The sequence below is a fragment of the Salvelinus alpinus genome, chromosome 6, assembly GCF_045679555.1.
Source record: "Salvelinus alpinus chromosome 6, SLU_Salpinus.1, whole genome shotgun sequence".
In the NCBI taxonomy this organism is placed as follows: Eukaryota; Metazoa; Chordata; class Actinopteri; order Salmoniformes; family Salmonidae; genus Salvelinus; species Salvelinus alpinus.
The window spans coordinates 88,925,326-88,949,838 of record NC_092091.1 but is presented as its reverse complement, the minus strand read 5'-3'; the positions used below and the strand labels follow the sequence as shown (position 1 = coordinate 88,949,838).

Sequence of the window (24,513 nt, the reverse complement as noted above, 5' to 3'; positions counted from 1 at the left end):
GAGTAGCTACCTTCACCTGTATTAAATTTGATCTGGATCACATGTAATGAGTCAATATGAGTAGCTACCTACACCTGTATTAAATCTGATCTGGATCACATGTAATGAGTCAATATGAGTAGCTACCTACACCTGTATTAAATCTGATCTGGATCACATGTAATGAGTCAATATGAGTAGCTACCTACACCTGTATTAAATCTGATCTGGATCACATGTAATGAGTCAATATGAGTAGCTACCTACACCTGTATTAAATCTGATCTGGATCACATCATGTAATGAGTTAATATGAGTAGCTACCTACACCCGTATTAAATCTGATCTGGATCACATGTAATGAGTCAAAATGAGTAGCTACCTACACCTGTATTAAATCTGATCTGGATCACATCATGTAATGAGTTAATATGAGTAGCTACCTACACCCGTATTAAATCTGATCTGGATCACATGTAATGAGTCAATATGAGTAGCTACCTACACCAGCATTAAATCTGATCTGGATCACATGTAATGAGTCAATATGCGGTTATGGAACCGCCACCTGTCCCAGACCTGTTGTTTTTCAACTCTTGATGATCGGCTATGAAAAGCCAACTGAAAATTATTCATGATTATTATTTGACCATGCTTGTCACTTATGAACATTTTTGAACATCTTGGCATAGTTCTGTTATAATCTCCACCCGGCACAGCCAGAAGAGGACTGGCCACCCCTCATAGCCTGGTTCCTCTCTAGGTTTCTTCCTAGGTTTTGGCCTTTCTAGGGAGTTTTTCCTAGCCACCGTGCTTCTACACCTGCATTACTAGCTGTTTGGGGTTTTAGGCTGGGTGTCTGTACAGCACTTCGAGATATTAGCTGATGTACGAAGGGCTATATAAAATAAAATTGATTGATTGATTGATTCAATATAAGTAGCTACCTACACCTGTATTACATCTGATCTGGATCACATCATGTAATGAGTCAATATGAGTAGCTACCTACACCTGTATTAAATCTGATCTGGATCACATGTAATGAGTTAATATGAGTAGCTACCTACACCTGTATTAAATCTGATCTGGATCACATGTAATGAGTCAATATGAGTAGCTACCTACACCTGTATTAAATCTGATCTGGATCACATCATGTAATGAGTTAATATGAGTAGCTACCTACACCCGTATTAAATCTGATCTGGATCACATGTAATGAGTCAATATGAGTAGCTACCTACACCTGTATTAAATCTGATCTGGATCACATGTAATGAGTCAATATGAGTAGCTACCTACACCTGTATTAAATCTGATCTGGATCACATGTAATGAGTCAATATGAGTAGCTACCTACACCTGTATTAAATCTGATCTGGATCACATCATGTAATGAGTTAATATGAGTAGCTACCTACACCCGTATTAAATCTGATCTGGATCACATGTAATGAGTCAAAATGAGTAGCTACCTACACCTGTATTAAATCTGATCTGGATCACATCATGTAATGAGTTAATATAAGTAGCTACCTACACCTGTATTAAATCTGATCTGGATCACATGTAATGAGTCAATATGAGTAGCTACCTACACCAGCATTAAATCTGATCTGGATCACATGTAATGAGTCAATATGAGTAGCTACCTACACCTGTATTACATCTGATCTGGATCACATCATCTAATGAGTCAATATGAGTAGCTACCTACACCTGTATTAAATCTGATCTGGATCACATGTAATGAGTTAATATGAGTAGCTACCTACACCTGTATTAAATCTGATCTGGATCACATGTAATGAGTCAATATGAGTAGCTACCTACACCTGTATTAAATCTGATCTGGATCACATCATGTAATGAGTCAATATGAGTAGCTACCTACACCTGTATTAAATCTGATCTGGATCACATGTAATGAGTTAATATAAGTAGCTACCTACACCTGTATTAAATCTGATCTGGATCACATGTAATGAGTCAATATGAGTAGCTACCTACACCAGCATTAAATCTGATCTGGATCACATGTAATGAGTCAATATGCGGTTATGGAACCGCCACCTGTCCCAGACCTGTTGTTTTTCAACTCTTGATGATCGGCTATGAAAAGCCAACTGAAAATTATTCATGATTATTATTTGACCATGCTTGTCACTTATGAACATTTTTGAACATCTTGGCATAGTTCTGTTATAATCTCCACCCGGCACAGCCAGAAGAGGACTGGCCACCCCTCATAGCCTGGTTCCTCTCTAGGTTTCTTCCTAGGTTTTGGCCTTTCTAGGGAGTTTTTCCTAGCCACCGTGCTTCTACACCTGCATTACTAGCTGTTTGGGGTTTTAGGCTGGGTGTCTGTACAGCACTTCGAGATATTAGCTGATGTACGAAGGGCTATATAAAATAAAATTGATTGATTGATTGATTCAATATAAGTAGCTACCTACACCTGTATTACATCTGATCTGGATCACATCATGTAATGAGTCAATATGAGTAGCTACCTACACCTGTATTAAATCTGATCTGGATCACATGTAATGAGTTAATATGAGTAGCTACCTACACCTGTATTAAATCTGATCTGGATCACATGTAATGAGTCAATATGAGTAGCTACCTACACCTGTATTAAATCTGATCTGGATCACATCATGTAATGAGTTAATATGAGTAGCTACCTACACCCGTATTAAATCTGATCTGGATCACATGTAATGAGTCAATATGAGTAGCTACCTACACCTGTATTAAATCTGATCTGGATCACATGTAATGAGTCAATATGAGTAGCTACCTACACCTGTATTAAATCTGATCTGGATCACATGTAATGAGTCAATATGAGTAGCTACCTACACCTGTATTAAATCTGATCTGGATCACATCATGTAATGAGTTAATATGAGTAGCTACCTACACCCGTATTAAATCTGATCTGGATCACATGTAATGAGTCAAAATGAGTAGCTACCTACACCTGTATTAAATCTGATCTGGATCACATCATGTAATGAGTTAATATGAGTAGCTACCTACACCCGTATTAAATCTGATCTGGATCACATGTAATGAGTCAATATGAGTAGCTACCTACACCAGCATTAAATCTGATCTGGATCACATGTAATGAGTCAATATGCGGTTATGGAACCGCCACCTGTCCCAGACCTGTTGTTTTTCAACTCTTGATGATCGGCTATGAAAAGCCAACTGAAAATTATTCATGATTATTATTTGACCATGCTTGTCACTTATGAACATTTTTGAACATCTTGGCATAGTTCTGTTATAATCTCCACCCGGCACAGCCAGAAGAGGACTGGCCACCCCTCATAGCCTGGTTCCTCTCTAGGTTTCTTCCTAGGTTTTGGCCTTTCTAGGGAGTTTTTCCTAGCCACCGTGCTTCTACACCTGCATTACTAGCTGTTTGGGGTTTTAGGCTGGGTGTCTGTACAGCACTTCGAGATATTAGCTGATGTACGAAGGGCTATATAAAATAAAATTGATTGATTGATTGATTCAATATAAGTAGCTACCTATACCTGTATTACATCTGATCTGGATCACATCATGTAATGAGTCAATATGAGTAGCTACCTACACCTGTATTAAATCTGATCTGGATCACATGTAATGAGTTAATATGAGTAGCTACCTACACCTGTATTAAATCTGATCTGGATCACATGTAATGAGTCAATATGAGTAGCTACCTACACCTGTATTAAATCTGATCTGGATCACATGTAATGAGTCAATATGAGTAGCTACCTACACCTGTATTAAATCTGATCTGGATCACATCATGTAATGAGTTAATATGAGTAGCTACCTACACCCGTATTAAATCTGATCTGGATCACATGTAATGAGTCAATATGAGTAGCTACCTACACCTGTATTAAATCTGATCTGGATCACATGTAATGAGTCAATATGAGTAGCTACCTACACCTGTATTAAATCTGATCTGGATCACATCATGTAATGAGTTAATATGAGTAGCTACCTACACCCGTATTAAATCTGATCTGGATCACATGTAATGAGTCAAAATGAGTAGCTACCTACACCTGTATTAAATCTGATCTGGATCACATCATGTAATGAGTTAATATAAGTAGCTACCTACACCTGTATTAAATCTGATCTGGATCACATGTAATGAGTCAATATGAGTAGCTACCTACACCAGCATTAAATCTGATCTGGATCACATGTAATGAGTCAATATAAGTAGCTACCTACACCTGTATTACATCTGATCTGGATCACATCATCTAATGAGTCAATATGAGTAGCTACCTACACCTGTATTAAATCTGATCTGGATCACATGTAATGAGTTAATATGAGTAGCTACCTACACCTGTATTAAATCTGATCTGGATCACATCATGTAATGAGTTAATATGAGTAGCTACCTACACCTGTATTAAATCTGATCTGGATCACATGTAATGAGTCAATATGAGTAGCTACCTACACCTGTATTAAATCTGATCTGGATCACATCATGTAATGAGTCAATATGAGTAGCTACCTACACCTGTATTAAATCTGATCTGGATCACATGTAATGAGTCAATATGAGTAGCTACCTACACCTGTATTAAATCTGATCTGGATCACATGTAATGAGTCAATATGAATAGCTACCTACACCTGTATTAAATCTGATCTGGATCACATCATGTAATGAGTCAATATGAGTAGCTACCTACACCTGTATTAAATCTGATCTGGATCACATCATGTAATGAGTTAATATGAGTAGCTACCTACACCTGTATTAAATCTGATCTGGATCACATGTAATGAGTCAATATGAGTAGCTACCTACAGCTGTATTAAATCTGATCTGGATCACATCATGTAATGAGTTAATATAAGTAGCTACCTACACCTGTATTAAATCTGATCTGGATCACATGTAATGAGTCAATATGAGTAGCTACCTACACCAGCATTAAATCTGATCTGGATCACATGTAATGAGTCAATATAAGTAGCTACCTACACCTGTATTACATCTGATCTGGATCACATCATGTAATGAGTCAATATGAGTAGCTACCTTCACCTGTATTAAATCTGATCTGGATCACATGTAATGAGTTAATATGAGTAGCTACCTACACCTGTATTAAATCTGATCTGGATCACATCATGTAATGAGTTAATATGAGTAGCTACCTACACCTGTATTAAATCTGATCTGGATCACATGTAATGAGTCAATGTGAATAGCTACCTTCACCTGTATTAAATCTGATCTGGATCACATTTTGTAATGAGTCAATATGAGTAGCTACCTACACCTGTATTAAATCTGATCTGGATCACATGTAATGAGTTAATATGAGTAGCTACCTACACCTGTATTAAATCTGATCTGGATCACATCATGTAATGAGTTAATATAAGTAGCTACCTACACCTGTATTAAATCTGATCTGGATCACATGTAATGAGTTAATATGAGTAGCTACCTTCACCTGTATTAAATTTGATCTGGATCACATGTAATGAGTCAATATGAGTAGCTACCTACACCTGTATTAAATCTGATCTGGATCACATGTAATGAGTCAATATGAGTAGCTACCTACACCTGTATTAAATCTGATCTGGATCACATGTAATGAGTCAATATGAGTAGCTACCTACACCTGTATTAAATCTGATCTGGATCACATGTAATGAGTCAATATGAGTAGCTACCTACACCTGTATTAAATCTGATCTGGATCACATCATGTAATGAGTTAATATGAGTAGCTACCTACACCCGTATTAAATCTGATCTGGATCACATGTAATGAGTCAAAATGAGTAGCTACCTACACCTGTATTAAATCTGATCTGGATCACATCATGTAATGAGTTAATATGAGTAGCTACCTACACCCGTATTAAATCTGATCTGGATCACATGTAATGAGTCAATATGAGTAGCTACCTACACCAGCATTAAATCTGATCTGGATCACATGTAATGAGTCAATATGCGGTTATGGAACCGCCACCTGTCCCAGACCTGTTGTTTTTCAACTCTTGATGATCGGCTATGAAAAGCCAACTGAAAATTATTCATGATTATTATTTGACCATGCTTGTCACTTATGAACATTTTTGAACATCTTGGCATAGTTCTGTTATAATCTCCACCCGGCACAGCCAGAAGAGGACTGGCCACCCCTCATAGCCTGGTTCCTCTCTAGGTTTCTTCCTAGGTTTTGGCCTTTCTAGGGAGTTTTTCCTAGCCACCGTGCTTCTACACCTGCATTACTAGCTGTTTGGGGTTTTAGGCTGGGTGTCTGTACAGCACTTCGAGATATTAGCTGATGTACGAAGGGCTATATAAAATAAAATTGATTGATTGATTGATTCAATATAAGTAGCTACCTACACCTGTATTACATCTGATCTGGATCACATCATGTAATGAGTCAATATGAGTAGCTACCTACACCTGTATTAAATCTGATCTGGATCACATGTAATGAGTTAATATGAGTAGCTACCTACACCTGTATTAAATCTGATCTGGATCACATGTAATGAGTCAATATGAGTAGCTACCTACACCTGTATTAAATCTGATCTGGATCACATCATGTAATGAGTTAATATGAGTAGCTACCTACACCCGTATTAAATCTGATCTGGATCACATGTAATGAGTCAATATGAGTAGCTACCTACACCTGTATTAAATCTGATCTGGATCACATGTAATGAGTCAATATGAGTAGCTACCTACACCTGTATTAAATCTGATCTGGATCACATGTAATGAGTCAATATGAGTAGCTACCTACACCTGTATTAAATCTGATCTGGATCACATCATGTAATGAGTTAATATGAGTAGCTACCTACACCCGTATTAAATCTGATCTGGATCACATGTAATGAGTCAAAATGAGTAGCTACCTACACCTGTATTAAATCTGATCTGGATCACATCATGTAATGAGTTAATATAAGTAGCTACCTACACCTGTATTAAATCTGATCTGGATCACATGTAATGAGTCAATATGAGTAGCTACCTACACCAGCATTAAATCTGATCTGGATCACATGTAATGAGTCAATATAAGTAGCTACCTACACCTGTATTACATCTGATCTGGATCACATCATCTAATGAGTCAATATGAGTAGCTACCTACACCTGTATTAAATCTGATCTGGATCACATGTAATGAGTTAATATGAGTAGATACCTACACCTGTATTAAATCTGATCTGGATCACATGTAATGAGTCAATATGAGTAGCTACCTACACCTGTATTAAATCTGATCTGGATCACATCATGTAATGAGTCAATATGAGTAGCTACCTACACCTGTATTAAATCTGATCTGGATCACATGTAATGAGTCAATATGAGTAGCTACCTACACCTGTATTAAATCTGATCTGGATCACATGTAATGAGTCAATATGAATAGCTACCTACACCTGTATTAAATCTGATCTGGATCACATCATGTAATGAGTCAACATGAGTAGCTACCTACACCTGTATTAAATCTGATCTGGATCACATCATGTAATGAGTTAATATGAGTAGCTACCTACACCTGTATTAAATCTGATCTGGATCACATGTAATGAGTCAATATGAGTAGCTACCTACACCTGTATTAAATCTGATCTGGATCACATCATGTAATGAGTTAATATAAGTAGCTACCTACACCTGTATTAAATCTGATCTGGATCACATGTAATGAGTCAATATGAGTAGCTACCTACACCAGCATTAAATCTGATCTGGATCACATGTAATGAGTCAATATAAGTAGCTACCTACACCTGTATTACATCTGATCTGGATCACATCATGTAATGAGTCAATATGAGTAGCTACCTTCACCTGTATTAAATCTGATCTGGATCACATGTAATGAGTCAATATGAGTAGCTACCTACACCTGTATTAAATCTGATCTGGATCACATCATGTAATGAGTTAATATGAGTAGCTACCTACACCTGTATTAAATCTGATCTGGATCACATGTAATGAGTCAATGTGAATAGCTACCTTCACCTGTATTAAATCTGATCTGGATCACATTTTGTAATGAGTCAATATGAGTAGCTACCTACACCTGTATTAAATCTGATCTGGATCACATGTAATGAGTTAATATGAGTAGCTACCTACACCTGTATTAAATCTGATCTGGATCACATCATGTAATGAGTTAATATAAGTAGCTACCTACACCTGTATTAAATCTGATCTGGATCACATGTAATGAGTTAATATGAGTAGCTACCTTCACCTGTATTAAATTTGATCTGGATCACATGTAATGAGTCAATATGAGTAGCTACCTACACCTGTATTAAATCTGATCTGGATCACATGTAATGAGTCAATATGAGTAGCTACCTACACCTGTATTAAATCTGATCTGGATCACATGTAATGAGTCAATATGAGTAGCTACCTACACCTGTATTAAATCTGATCTGGATCACATGTAATGAGTCAATATGAGTAGCTACCTACACCTGTATTAAATCTGATCTGGATCACATCATGTAATGAGTTAATATGAGTAGCTACCTACACCCGTATTAAATCTGATCTGGATCACATGTAATGAGTCAAAATGAGTAGCTACCTACACCTGTATTAAATCTGATCTGGATCACATCATGTAATGAGTTAATATGAGTAGCTACCTACACCCGTATTAAATCTGATCTGGATCACATGTAATGAGTCAATATGAGTAGCTACCTACACCAGCATTAAATCTGATCTGGATCACATGTAATGAGTCAATATGCGGTTATGGAACCGCCACCTGTCCCAGACCTGTTGTTTTTCAACTCTTGATGATCGGCTATGAAAAGCCAACTGAAAATTATTCATGATTATTATTTGACCATGCTTGTCACTTATGAACATTTTTGAACATCTTGGCATAGTTCTGTTATAATCTCCACCCGGCACAGCCAGAAGAGGACTGGCCACCCCTCATAGCCTGGTTCCTCTCTAGGTTTCTTCCTAGGTTTTGGCCTTTCTAGGGAGTTTTTCCTAGCCACCGTGCTTCTACACCTGCATTACTAGCTGTTTGGGGTTTTAGGCTGGGTGTCTGTACAGCACTTCGAGATATTAGCTGATGTACGAAGGGCTATATAAAATAAAATTGATTGATTGATTGATTCAATATAAGTAGCTACCTACACCTGTATTACATCTGATCTGGATCACATCATGTAATGAGTCAATATGAGTAGCTACCTACACCTGTATTAAATCTGATCTGGATCACATGTAATGAGTTAATATGAGTAGCTACCTACACCTGTATTAAATCTGATCTGGATCACATGTAATGAGTCAATATGAGTAGCTACCTACACCTGTATTAAATCTGATCTGGATCACATCATGTAATGAGTTAATATGAGTAGCTACCTACACCCGTATTAAATCTGATCTGGATCACATGTAATGAGTCAATATGAGTAGCTACCTACACCTGTATTAAATCTGATCTGGATCACATGTAATGAGTCAATATGAGTAGCTACCTACACCTGTATTAAATCTGATCTGGATCACATGTAATGAGTCAATATGAGTAGCTACCTACACCTGTATTAAATCTGATCTGGATCACATCATGTAATGAGTTAATATGAGTAGCTACCTACACCCGTATTAAATCTGATCTGGATCACATGTAATGAGTCAAAATGAGTAGCTACCTACACCTGTATTAAATCTGATCTGGATCACATCATGTAATGAGTTAATATAAGTAGCTACCTACACCTGTATTAAATCTGATCTGGATCACATGTAATGAGTCAATATGAGTAGCTACCTACACCAGCATTAAATCTGATCTGGATCACATGTAATGAGTCAATATAAGTAGCTACCTACACCTGTATTACATCTGATCTGGATCACATCATCTAATGAGTCAATATGAGTAGCTACCTACACCTGTATTAAATCTGATCTGGATCACATCATGTAATGAGTTAATATGAGTAGCTACCTACACCTGTATTAAATCTGATCTGGATCACATGTAATGAGTCAATATGAGTAGCTACCTACACCTGTATTAAATCTGATCTGGATCACATCATGTAATGAGTCAATATGAGTAGCTACCTACACCTGTATTAAATCTGATCTGGATCACATGTAATGAGTTAATATGAGTAGCTACCTACACCTGTATTAAATCTGATCTGGATCACATGTAATGAGTCAATATGAATAGCTACCTACACCTGTATTAAATCTGATCTGGATCACATGTAATGAGTCAATATGAGTAGCTACCTACACCTGTATTAAATCTGATCTGGATCACATCATGTAATGAGTCAATATGAGTAGCTACCTACACCTGTATTAAATCTGATCTGGATCACATGTAATGAGTCAATATGAGTAGCTACCTACACCTGTATTAGATCTGATCTGGATCACATGTAATGAGTCAATATGAATAGCTACCTACACCTGTATTAAATCTGATCTGGATCACATCATGTAATGAGTCAATATGAGTAGCTACCTACACCTGTATTAAATCTGATCTGGATCACATCATGTAATGAGTTAATATGAGTAGCTACCTACACCTGTATTAAATCTGATCTGGATCACATGTAATGAGTCAATATGAGTAGCTACCTACACCTGTATTAAATCTGATCTGGATCACATCATGTAATGAGTTAATATAAGTAGCTACCTACACCTGTATTAAATCTGATCTGGATCACATGTAATGAGTCAATATGAGTAGCTACCTACACCAGCATTAAATCTGATCTGGATCACATGTAATGAGTCAATATAAGTAGCTACCTACACCTGTATTACATCTGATCTGGATCACATCATGTAATGAGTCAATATGAGTAGCTACCTTCACCTGTATTAAATCTGATCTGGATCACATGTAATGAGTTAATATGAGTAGCTACCTACACCTGTATTAAATCTGATCTGGATCACATCATGTAATGAGTTAATATGAGTAGCTACCTACACCTGTATTAAATCTGATCTGGATCACATGTAATGAGTCAATGTGAATAGCTACCTTCACCTGTATTAAATCTGATCTGGATCACATTTTGTAATGAGTCAATATGAGTAGCTACCTACACCTGTATTAAATCTGATCTGGATCACATGTAATGAGTTAATATGAGTAGCTACCTACACCTGTATTAAATCTGATCTGGATCACATCATGTAATGAGTTAATATAAGTAGCTACCTACACCTGTATTAAATCTGATCTGGATCACATGTAATGAGTTAATATGAGTAGCTACCTTCACCTGTATTAAATTTGATCTGGATCACATGTAATGAGTTAATATGAGTAGCTACCTACACCCGTATTAAATCTGATCTGGATCACATGTAATGAGTCAATATGAATAGCTACCTACACCTGTATTAAATCTGATCTGGATCACATCATGTAATGAGTAAATATGAGTAGCTACCTACACCTGTATTAAATCTGATCTGGATCACATGTAATGAGTCAATATGAATAGCTACCTTCACCTGTATTAAATCTGATCTGGATCACATCATGTAATGAGTCAATATGAGTAGCTACCTACACCCGTATTAAATCTGATCTGGATCACATGTAATGAGTTAATATGAGTAGCTACCTACACCTGTATTAAATCTGATCTGGATCACATCATGTAATGAGTTAATATGAGTAGCTACCTACACCTGTATTAAATCTGATCTGGATCACATGTAATGAGTCAATATGAGTAGCTACCTACACCTGTATTAAATCTGACCTGGATCACATGTAATGAGTCAATATGAGTAGCTACCTACACCTGTATTAAATCTGATCTGGATCACATGTAATGAGTCAATATGAATAGCTACTTACACCTGTATTAAATCTGATCTGGATCACATGTAATGAGTCAATATGAGTAGCTACCTACACCTGTATTAAATCTGATCTGGATCACATGTAATGAGTCAAAATGAGTAGCTACCTACACCTGTATTAAATCTGATCTGGATCACATCATGTAATGAGTTAATATAAGTAGCTACCTACACCTGTATTAAATCTGATCTGGATCACATGTAATGAGTCAATATGAGTAGCTACCTACACCAGCATTAAATCTGATCTGGATCACATGTAATGAGTCAATATAAGTAGCTACCTACACCTGTATTACATCTGATCTGGATCACATCATCTAATGAGTCAATATGAGTAGCTACCTACACCTGTATTAAATCTGATCTGGATCACATGTAATGAGTTAATATGAGTAGCTACCTACACCTGTATTAAATCTGATCTGGATCACATCATGTAATGAGTTAATATGAGTAGCTACCTACACCTGTATTAAATCTGATCTGGATCACATGTAATGAGTCAATATGAGTAGCTACCTACACCTGTATTAAATCTGATCTGGATCACATCATGTAATGAGTCAATATGAGTAGGTACCTACACCTGTATTAAATCTGATCTGGATCACATGTAATGAGTCAATATGAGTAGCTACCTACACCTGTATTAAATCTGATCTGGATCACATGTAATGAGTCAATATGAATAGCTACCTACACCTGTATTAAATCTGATCTGGATCACATCATGTAATGAGTCAATATGAGTAGCTACCTACACCTGTATTAAATCTGATCTGGATCACATCATGTAATGAGTTAATATGAGTAGCTACCTACACCTGTATTAAATCTGATCTGGATCACATGTAATGAGTCAATATGAGTAGCTACCTACACCTGTATTAAATCTGATCTGGATCACATCATGTAATGAGTTAATATAAGTAGCTACCTACACCTGTATTAAATCTGATCTGGATCACATGTAATGAGTCAATATGAGTAGCTACCCACACCAGCATTAAATCTGATCTGGATCACATGTAATGAGTCAATATAAGTAGCTACCTACACCTGTATTACATCTGATCTGGATCACATCATGTAATGAGTCAATATGAGTAGCTACCTTCACCTGTATTAAATCTGATCTGGATCACATGTAATGAGTTAATATGAGTAGCTACCTACACCTGTATTAAATCTGATCTGGATCACATCATGTAATGAGTTAATATGAGTAGCTACCTACACCTGTATTAAATCTGATCTGGATCACATGTAATGAGTCAATGTGAATAGCTACCTTCACCTGTATTAAATCTGATCTGGATCACATTTTGTAATGAGTCAATATGAGTAGCTACCTACACCTGTATTAAATCTGATCTGGATCACATCATGTAATGAGTTAATATAAGTAGCTACCTACACCTGTATTAAATCTGATCTGGATCACATGTAATGAGTTAATATGAGTAGCTACCTTCACCTGTATTAAATTTGATCTGGATCACATGTAATGAGTTAATATGAGTAGCTACCTACACCCGTATTAAATCTGATCTGGATCACATGTAATGAGTCAATATGAATAGCTACCTACACCTGTATTAAATCTGATCTGGATCACATCATGTAATGAGTAAATATGAGTAGCTACCTACACCTGTATTAAATCTGATCTGGATCACATGTAATGAGTCAATATGAATAGCTACCTTCACCTGTATTAAATCTGATCTGGATCACATCATGTAATGAGTCAATATGAGTAGCTACCTACACCCGTATTAAATCTGATCTGGATCACATGTAATGAGTTAATATGAGTAGCTACCTACACCTGTATTAAATCTGATCTGGATCACATGTAATGAGTCAATATGAGTAGCTACCTACACCTGTATTAAATCTGACCTGGATCACATGTAATGAGTCAATATGAGTAGCTACCTACACCTGTATTAAATCTGATCTGGATCACATGTAATGAGTCAATATGAATAGCTACTTACACCTGTATTAAATCTGATCTGGATCACATGTAATGAGTCAATATGAGTAGCTACCTACACCTGTATTAAATCTGATCTGGATCACATCATGTAATGAGTTAATATGAGTAGCTACCTACACCCGTAAAAAATCTGATCTGGATCACATGTAATGAGTCAATATGAGTAGCTACCTACACCTGTATTAAATCTGATCTGGATCACATGTAATGAGTCAATATGAGTAGCTACCTACACCTGTATTAAATCTGATCTGGATCACATGTAATGAGTCAATATGAGTAGCTACCTACACCTGTATTAAATCTGATCTGGATCACATCATGTAATGAGTTAATATGAGTAGCTACCTACACCCGTATTAAATCTGATCTGGATCACATGTAATGAGTCAATATGAGTAGCTACCTACACCTGTATTAAATCTGATCTAGATCACATCATGTAATGAGTTAATATAAGTAGCTACCTACACCTGTATTAAATCTGATCTGGATCACATGTAATGAGTCAATATGAGTAGCTACCTACACCAGCATTAAATCTGATCTGGATCACATGTAATGAGTCAAAATGAGTAGCTACCTACACCTGTATTAAATCTGATCTGGATCACATCATGTAATGAGTTAATATAAGTAGCTACCTACACCTGTATTAAATCTGATCTGGATCACATGTAATGAGTCAATATGAGTAGCTACCTACACCTGTATTAAATCTGATCTGGATCACATGTAATGAGTTAATATGAGTAGCTACCTACACCTGTATTAAATCTGATCTGGATCACATCATGTAATGAGTTAATATGAGTAGCTACCTACACCTGTATTAAATCTGATCTGGATCACATGTAATGAGTCAATATGAGTAGCTACCTACACCTGTATTAAATCTGATCTGGATCACATCATGTAATGAGTCAATATGAGTAGCTACCTACACCTGTATTAAATCTGATCTGGATCACATGTAATGAGTCAATATGAGTAGCTACCTACACCTGTATTAAATCTGATCTGGATCACATGTAATGAGTCAATATGAATAGCTACCTACACCTGTATTAAATCTGATCTGGATCACATCATGTAATGAGTCAATATGAGTAGCTACCTACACCTGTATTAAATCTGATCTGGATCACATCATGTAATGAGTTAATATGAGTAGCTACCTACACCTGTATTAAATCTGATCTGGATCACATGTAATGAGTCAATATGAGTAGCTACCTACACCTGTATTAAATCTGATCTGGATCACATCATGTAATGAGTTAATATAAGTAGCTACCTACACCTGTATTAAATCTGATCTGGATCACATGTAATGAGTCAATATGAGTAGCTACCTACACCAGCATTAAATCTGATCTGGATCACATGTAATGAGTCAATATAAGTAGCTACCTACACCTGTATTACATCTGATCTGGATCACATCATGTAATGAGTTAATATAAGTAGCTACCTACACCTGTATTAAATCTGATCTGGATCACATGTAATGAGTTAATATGAGTAGCTACCTTCACCTGTATTAAATTTGATCTGGATCACATGTAATGAGTTAATATGAGTAGCTACCTACACCCGTATTAAATCTGATCTGGATCACATGTAATGAGTCAATATGAATAGCTACCTACACCTGTATTAAATCTGATCTGGATCACATCATGTAATGAGTAAATATGAGTAGCTACCTACACCTGTATTAAATCTGATCTGGATCACATGTAATGAGTCAATATGAATAGCTACCTTCACCTGTATTAAATCTGATCTGGATCACATCATGTAATGAGTCAATATGAGTAGCTACCTACACCCGTATTAAATCTGATCTGGATCACATGTAATGAGTTAATATGAGTAGCTACCTACACCTGTATTAAATCTGATCTGGATCACATCATGTAATGAGTTAATATGAGTAGCTACCTACAGCTGTATTAAATCTGATCTGGATCACATGTAATGAGTCAATATGAGTAGCTACCTACACCTGTATTAAATCTGACCTGGATCACATGTAATGAGTCAATATGAGTAGCTACTTACACCTGTATTAAATCTGATCTGGATCACATGTAATGAGTCAATATGAGTAGCTACCTACACCTGTATTAAATCTGATCTGGATCACATCATGTAATGAGTTAATATGAGTAGCTACCTACACCCGTATTAAATCTGATCTGGATCACATGTAATGAGTCAATATGAGTAGCTACCTACACCTGTATTAAATCTGATCTGGATCACATGTAATGAGTCAATATGAGTAGCTACCTACACCTGTATTAAATCTGATCTGGATCACATGTAATGAGTCAATATGAGTAGCTACCTACACCTGTATTACATCTGATCTGGATCACATCATGTAATGAGTTAATATGAGTAGCTACCTACACCCGTATTAAATCTGATCTGGATCACATGTAATGAGTCAATATGAGTAGCTACCTACACCTGTATTAAATCTGATCTGGATCACATCATGTAATGAGTTAATATAAGTAGCTACCTACACCTGTATTAAATCTGATCTGGATCACATGTAATGAGTCAATATGAGTAGCTACCTACACCAGCATTAAATCTGATCTGGATCACATGTAATGAGTCAAAATGAGTAGCTACCTACACCTGTATTAAATCTGATCTGGATCACATCATGTAATGAGTTAATATAAGTAGCTACCTACACCTGTATTAAATCTGATCTGGATCACATGTAATGAGTCAATATGAGTAGCTACCTACACCAGCATTAAATCTGATCTGGATCACATGTAATGAGTCAATATAAGTAGCTACCTACACCTGTATTACATCTGATCTGGATCACATCATCTAATGAGTCAATATGAGTAGCTACCTACACCTGTATTAAATCTGATCTGGATCACATGTAATGAGTTAATATGAGTAGCTACCTACACCTGTATTAAATCTGATCTGGATCACATCATGTAATGAGTTAATATGAGTAGCTACCTACACCTGTATTAAATCTGATCTGGATCACATGTAATGAGTCAATATGAGTAGCTACCTACACTTGTATTAAATCTGATCTGGATCACATCATGTAATGAGTCAATATGAGTAGCTACCTACACCTGTATTAAATCTGATCTGGATCACATGTAATGAGTCAATATGAGTAGCTACCTACACCTGTATTAAATCTGATCTGGATCACATGTAATGAGTCAATATGAATACCTACCTACACCTGTATTAAATCTGATCTGGATCACATCATGTAATGAGTCAATATGAGTAGCTACCTACACCTGTATTAAATCTGATCTGGATCACATCATGTAATGAGTTAATATGAGTAGCTACCTACACCTGTATTAAATCTGATCTGGATCACATGTAATGAGTCAATATGAGTAGCTACCTACACCTGTATTAAATCTGATCTGGATCACATCATGTAATGAGTTAATATAAGTAGCTACCTACACCTGTATTAAATCTGATCTGGATCACATGTAATGAGTCAATATGAGTAGCTACCTACACCAGCATTAAATCTGATCTGGATCACATGTAATGAGTCAATATAAGTAGCTACCTACACCTGTATTACATCTGATCTGGATCACATCATGTAATGAGTCAATATGAGTAGCTACCTTCACCTGTATTAAATCTGATCTGGATCACATGTAATGAGTTAATATGAGTAGCTACCTACACCTGTATTAAATCTGATCTGGATCACATCATGTAATGAGTTAATATGAGTAGCTACCTACACCTGTATTAAATCTGATCTGGATCACATGTAATGAGTCAATGTGAATAGCTACCTTCACCTGTATTAAATCTGATCTGGATCACATTTTGTAATGAGTCAATATGAGTAGCTACCTACACCTGTATTAAATCTGATCTGGATCACATGTAATGAGTTAATATGAGTAGCTACCTACACCTGTATTAAATCTGATCTGGATCACATCATGTAATGAGTTAATATAAGTAGCTACCTACACCTGTATTAAATCTGATCTGGATCACATGTAATGAGTTAATATGAGTAGCTACCTTCACCTGTATTAAATTTGATCTGGATCACATGTAATGAGTTAATATGAGTAGCTACCTACACCCGTATTAAATCTGATCTGGATCACATGTAATGAGTCAATATGAATAGCTACCTACACCTGTATTAAATCTGATCTGGATCACATCATGTAATGAGTAAATATGAGTAGCTACCTACACCTGTATTAAATCTGATCTGGATCACATGTAATGAGTCAATATGAATAGCTACCTTCACCTGTATTTAATCTGATCTGGATCACATCATGTAATGAGTCAATATGAGTAGCTACCTACACCCGTATTAAATCTGATCTGGATCACATGTAATGAGTTAATATGAGTAGCTACCTACACCTGTATTAAATCTGATCTGGATCACATCATGTAATGAGTTAATATGAGTAGCTACCTACACCTGTATTAAATCTGATCTGGATCACATGTAATGAGTCAATATGAGTAGCTACCTACACCTGTATTAAATCTGACCTGGATCACATGTAATGAGTCAATATGAGTAGCTACCTACACCTGTATTAAATCTGATCTGGATCACATGTAATGAGTCAATATGAATAGCTACTTACACCTGTATTAAATCTGATCTGGATCACATGTAATGAGTCAATATGAGTAGCTACCTACACCTGTATTAAATCTGATCTGGATCACATCATGTAATGAGTTAATATGAGTAGCTACCTACACCCGTATTAAATCTGATCTGGATCACATGTAATGAGTCAATATGAGTAGCTACCTACACCTGTATTAAATCTGATCTGGATCACATGTAATGAGTCAATATGAGTAGCTACCTACACCTGTATTAAATCTGATCTGGATCACATGTAATGAGTCAATATGAGTAGCTACCTACACCTGTATTAAATCTGATCTGGATCACATCATGTAATGAGTTAATATGAGTCGCTACCTACACCTGTAAATCTGATCTGGATCACATCATGTAATGAGTTAATATGAGTAGCTACCTACACCCGTATTAAATCTGATCTGGATCACATGTAATGAGTCAATATGAATAGCTACCTACACCTGTATTAAATCTGATCTGGATCACATCATGTAATGAGTAAATATGAGTAGCTACCTACACCTGTATTAAATCTGATCTGGATCACATGTAATGAGTCAATATGAATAGCTACCTTCACCTGTATTAAATCTGATCTGGATCACATCATGTAATGAGTCAATATGAGTAGCTACCTACACCCGTATTAAATCTGATCTGGATCACATGTAATGAGTTAATATGAGTAGCTACCTACACCTGTATTAAATCTGATCTGGATCACATCATGTAATGAGTTAATATGAGTAGCTACCTACACCTGTATTAAATCTGATCTGGATCACATGTAATGAGTCAATATGAGTAGCTACCTACACCTGTATTAAATCTGACCTGGATCACATGTAATGAGTCAATATGAGTAGCTACCTACACCTGTATTAAATCTGATCTGGATCACATGTAATGAGTCAATATGAATAGCTACTTACACCTGTATTAAATCTGATCTGGATCACATGTAATGAGTCAATATGAGTAGCTACCTACACCTGTATTAAATCTGATCTGGATCACATCATGTAATGAGTTAATATGAGTAGCTACCTACACCCGTATTAAATCTGATCTGGATCACATGTAATGAGTCAATATGAGTAGCTACCTACACCTGTATTAAATCTGATCTGGATCACATGTAATGAGTCAATATGAGTAGCTACCTACACCTGTATTAAATCTGATCTGGATCACATGTAATGAGTCAATATGAGTAGCTACCTACACCTGTATTAAATCTGATCTGGATCACATCATGTAATGAGTTAATATGAGTAGCTACCTACACCCGTATTAAATCTGATCTGGATCACATGTAATGAGTCAATATGAGTAGCTACCTACACCTGTATTAAATCTGATCTAGATCACATCATGTAATGAGTTAATATAAGTAGCTACCTACACCTGTATTAAATCTGATCTGGATCACATGTAATGAGTCAATATGAGTAGCTACCTACACCAGCATTAAATCTGATCTGGATCACATGTAATGAGTCAATATAAGTAGCTACCTACACCTGTATTACATCTGATCTGGATCACATCATCTAATGAGTCAATATGAGTAGCTACCTACACCTGTATTAAATCTGATCTGGATCACATGTAATGAGTTAATATGAGTAGCTACCTACACCTGTATTAAATCTGATCTGGATCACATCATGTAATGAGTCAATATGAGTAGCTACCTACACCTGTATTAAATCTGATCTGGATCACATGTAATGAGTCAATATGAGTAGCTACCTACACCTGTATTAAATCTGACCTGGATCACATGTAATGAGTCAATATGAGTAGCTACCTACACCTGTATTAAATCTGATCTGGATCACATGTAATGAGTCAATATGAATAGCTACTTACACCTGTATTAAATCTGATCTGGATCACATGTAATGAGTCAATATGAGTAGCTACCTACACCTGTATTAAATCTGATCTGGATCACATCATGTAATGAGTTAATATGAGTAGCTACCTACACCCGTATTAAATCTGATCTGGATCACATGTAATGAGTCAATATGAGTAGCTACCTACACCTGTATTAAATCTGATCTGGATCACATGTAATGAGTCAATATGAGTAGCTACCTACACCTGTATTAAATCTGATCTGGATCACATGTAATGAGTCAATATGAGTAGCTACCTACACCTGTATTAAATCTGATCTGGATCACATCATGTAATGAGTTAATATGAGTAGCTACCTACACCCGTATTAAATCTGATCTGGATCACATGTAATGAGTCAATATGAGTAGCTACCTACACCTGTATTAAATCTGATCTAGATCACATCATGTAATGAGTTAATATAAGTAGCTACCTACACCTGTATTAAATCTGATCTGGATCACATGTAATGAGTCAATATGAGTAGCTACCTACACCAGCATTAAATCTGATCTGGATCACATGTAATGAGTCAATATAAGTAGCTACCTACACCTGTATTACATCTGATCTGGATCACATCATCTAATGAGTCAATATGAGTAGCTACCTACACCTGTATTAAATCTGATCTGGATCACATGTAATGAGTTAATATGAGTAGCTACCTACACCTGTATTAAATCTGATCTGGATCACATCATGTAATGAGTCAATATGAGTAGCTACCTACACCTGTATTAAATCTGATCTGGATCACATCATGTAATGAGTTAATATGAGTAGCTACCTACACCTGTATTAAATCTGATCTGGATCACATGTAATGAGTTAATATGAGTAGCTACCTACACCTGTATTAAATCTGATCTGGATCACATCATGTAATGAGTTAATATGAGTAGCTACCTACACCTGTATTAAATCTGATCTGGATCACATGTAATGAGTTAATATGAGTAGCTACCTTCACCTGTATTAAATTTGATCTGGATCACATGTAATGAGTTAATATGAGTAGCTACCTACACCCGTATTAAATCTGATCTGGATCACATGTAATGAGTCAATATGAATAGCTACCTACACCTGTATTAAATCTGATCTGGATCACATGTAATGAGTCAATATGAATAGCTACCTTCACCTGTATTAAATCTGATCTGGATCACATCATGTAATGAGTCAATATGAGTAGCTACCTACACCTGTATTAAATCTGATATGGATCACATGTAATGAGTTAATATGAGTAGCTACCTACACCTGTATTAAATCTGATCTGGATCACATGTAATGAGTCAATATGAGTAGCTACCTACACCTGTATTAAATCTGATCTGGATCACATGTAATGAGTTAATATGAGTAGCTACCTACACCTGTATTAAATCTGATCTGGATCACATGTAATGAGTCAATATGAGTAGCTACCTTCACCTGTATTAAATTTGATCTGGATCACATGTAATGAGTTAATATGAGTAGCTACCTACACCTGTATTAAATCTGATCTGGATCACATGTAATGAGTCAATATGAATAGCTACCTACACCTGTATTAAATCTGATCTGGATCACATGTAATGAGTTAATATAAGTAGCTACCTACACCTGTATTAAATCTGATCTGGACCACATGTAATGAGTCAATATGAATAGCTACCTACACCTGTATTAAATCTGATCTGGATCACATCATGTAATGAGTTAATATGAGTCGCTACCTACACCTGTAAATCTGATCTGGATCACATCATGTAATGAGTCAATATGAGTAGCTACCTACACCTGTATTAAATCTGATCTGGATCACATCATGTAATGAGTCAACAGTAGCCAACATTTATAAATGGGATATTATATCAGAGTTTACACCACTGTTTCATGATGTCATAGAGTTCACAGTCTACTCTGCTGTCTCTTTGTTGTCACAGTGATCCCTGTAACCATGACTACACCTCTGCGCCTTGGTTGTCATAGTGATCAGACTGGTCATCACTGTAGTCTTCCTGTTCCTGTTCCGAACGCGGCGTCGTGATGGGCGTGCCCTCCTGGTATAAGGCCTCGTAGCTGTCAATCACAAACGCTCCCGACTGGGCCAGCATCCACTTCAGCTCTGCAGGGGGTCAGAGGTCAGAGGTTAGAGTGAGAGAGAGAGAGAGAGAGTGAGAGAGTGTGTGTGTGTGTGTGTGTCTGTCTGTGTGTGTGTGTGTGTGTCTGTCTGTCTGTCTGTGTGCGTGTGTGTATGCACATGTGTATTTGTGTGTGTGCGTGCGCATGTGTATGTGTGTGTGTGTGTGTGCATGTGTATTTGTGTGTGTGTGCGCATATGCATTTGTGTGTGTGTGTGTGCGCATGTGTATTTGTGTGTGTGTGTGTGTGTGCGCATGTGTATTTGTGTGTGTGTGTGTGTGTGCGCATGTGTATTTGTGTGTGTGTGTGTGTGTATGTATTCTCACCATCTTCCAATACGTTCCTCCCTCCACAGGCCTTCTCTCCTATCAGTGAGTTGAGGATACATCCTGAGTCGTAGATGAACAGGGTGGGGAGGTGGCTGGCAGGGTAGTTGGGGACACACTGCCCGGCCAGGATCATCAGGAACTTACACTCAGGGAATTTAGGGGCCAGGTGACTGAAGTGGTGATTCAACAGGGAACACATAGGTACACTGCAGAGAGAGAGAGAGAGAGAGATGGGGAGAGAGAAGGAGAGAGAAGGGGAGAGAGAAGGAGAGAGAGAGAAGGGAGGGAGAGAGAGAGAGGGGGGGGAGAGATTGAAACAGAGAGAGAGTGGGAGAGAAAGAGAGAAAAGGAGAGAGAAAGACAGAGAGAGGGGGGAGAGACAGAGAGAGGGGGGAGAAGGAGGTAGGGAGGTAGAGAGGGATGGAAACAGAGAGAGAGGGGGAGAGAAAGAGAGAAAAGGAGAGGGGGAGAGAGAGAGAGGGGGAGAGAAGGAGAGAGAGGAGGGAGAGGGGGTAGAGAGAGAGAGGGAGAGAGGGGGGAGAGAATGAGAGAGAGAGAGAGAGAGCTTACTTTAGCATCAAACTGACTCTAAAGATATTTAAGATAGCGGTATGAGCTGAAGCTTTAATAGTTATCTATGACGGTATACATGACTAGCATTGTATAAACTGATCCTAGGACAGTTCTGTGAGTTGAATCATAATAGAAGTCTATGTCTCTCCTTATACAGTAAGTGGCTCCAGACCAGCTCAGGTCCAAACTAACTATCTCACCTCGGGTGATAGAGGTGGAGGACCACTCTATCTCCTTCAGGGGCGCAGGTAACCTCCCTGACATACTGGTCTCCTAGGATCTCTCTGAGCTGACCGTACTTCTCCTCTCCTGTCTGTCTCCCTCTCAGCCCATTCACACTCAGTTTCAGGCCCTGATGATGGACACACCTGGGATATGTGTTGGTTGTCTCCTGCTCCTCTTCTTCTGCTTCTTCCTCCTCTACCTTCCCTTCTTCTTCTTCTGCTTCTTCCTCCTCTACCGTCTCTTTATTCTCTCCCTTCTCTTCTTCTTCTGCGTCTTCTTCTTCCTCTTCCTCTTTATTCTCTCCCTTCTCGTTCTTCTCCTTCTCATACGTCTCCACTCTTTCTTCTTCGTCCTCCTCTACTTCCTCCTCTTTCACCACAACCTCTAACAAACATTCCTCTTCCTCCTCCTCCTCCTCCACATACTCCCCTACACCTGTAACCTCATACTCCTCCTCCTCTTCCTCCACATACTCCCCTACACATGTAACCTCATACTCCTCCTCCTCTTCCTCATCCTCTTCCTCCTCATCTTCCTCCACCTCTGACCCTTCTATTATCACACATACATACTCTTCCTCCTCCTCCTCCTCATCTCCTTCCTCACTCTCGCTTCTCTCCTGGTATTCTACATCTTCTTCTCTGTCTTTAACTACCCACAGAGGAGGATCTAAGAGGGGGAAAGGTCTCGGATGAGAAAATGAACC

The 24,513-nt window shown here is 37.3% G+C and overlaps 1 protein-coding gene across 1 annotated transcript in view; it reads right to left on the bottom strand.

Annotated features, from left to right (window-relative positions):
- Positions 1 to 22,296: 22,296 nt before the first annotated feature.
- LOC139579791 (phosducin-like protein 2) overlaps positions 22,297 to 24,513 on the bottom strand; it is a 4,135-nt gene continuing 1,918 nt past the window's right edge. Inside the window, exons 3-5 of the mRNA XM_071408611.1 lie at positions 23,783 to 24,476; positions 23,007 to 23,215; positions 22,297 to 22,663 (exon numbers count right to left, since the gene is read on the bottom strand). Of these exons, the coding sequence (XP_071264712.1) occupies positions 22,500 to 22,663; positions 23,007 to 23,215; positions 23,783 to 24,476 (1,067 nt within the window). The 3' untranslated portion in view covers positions 22,297 to 22,499. The remainder of the gene's footprint in view (positions 22,664 to 23,006; positions 23,216 to 23,782; positions 24,477 to 24,513) is intronic.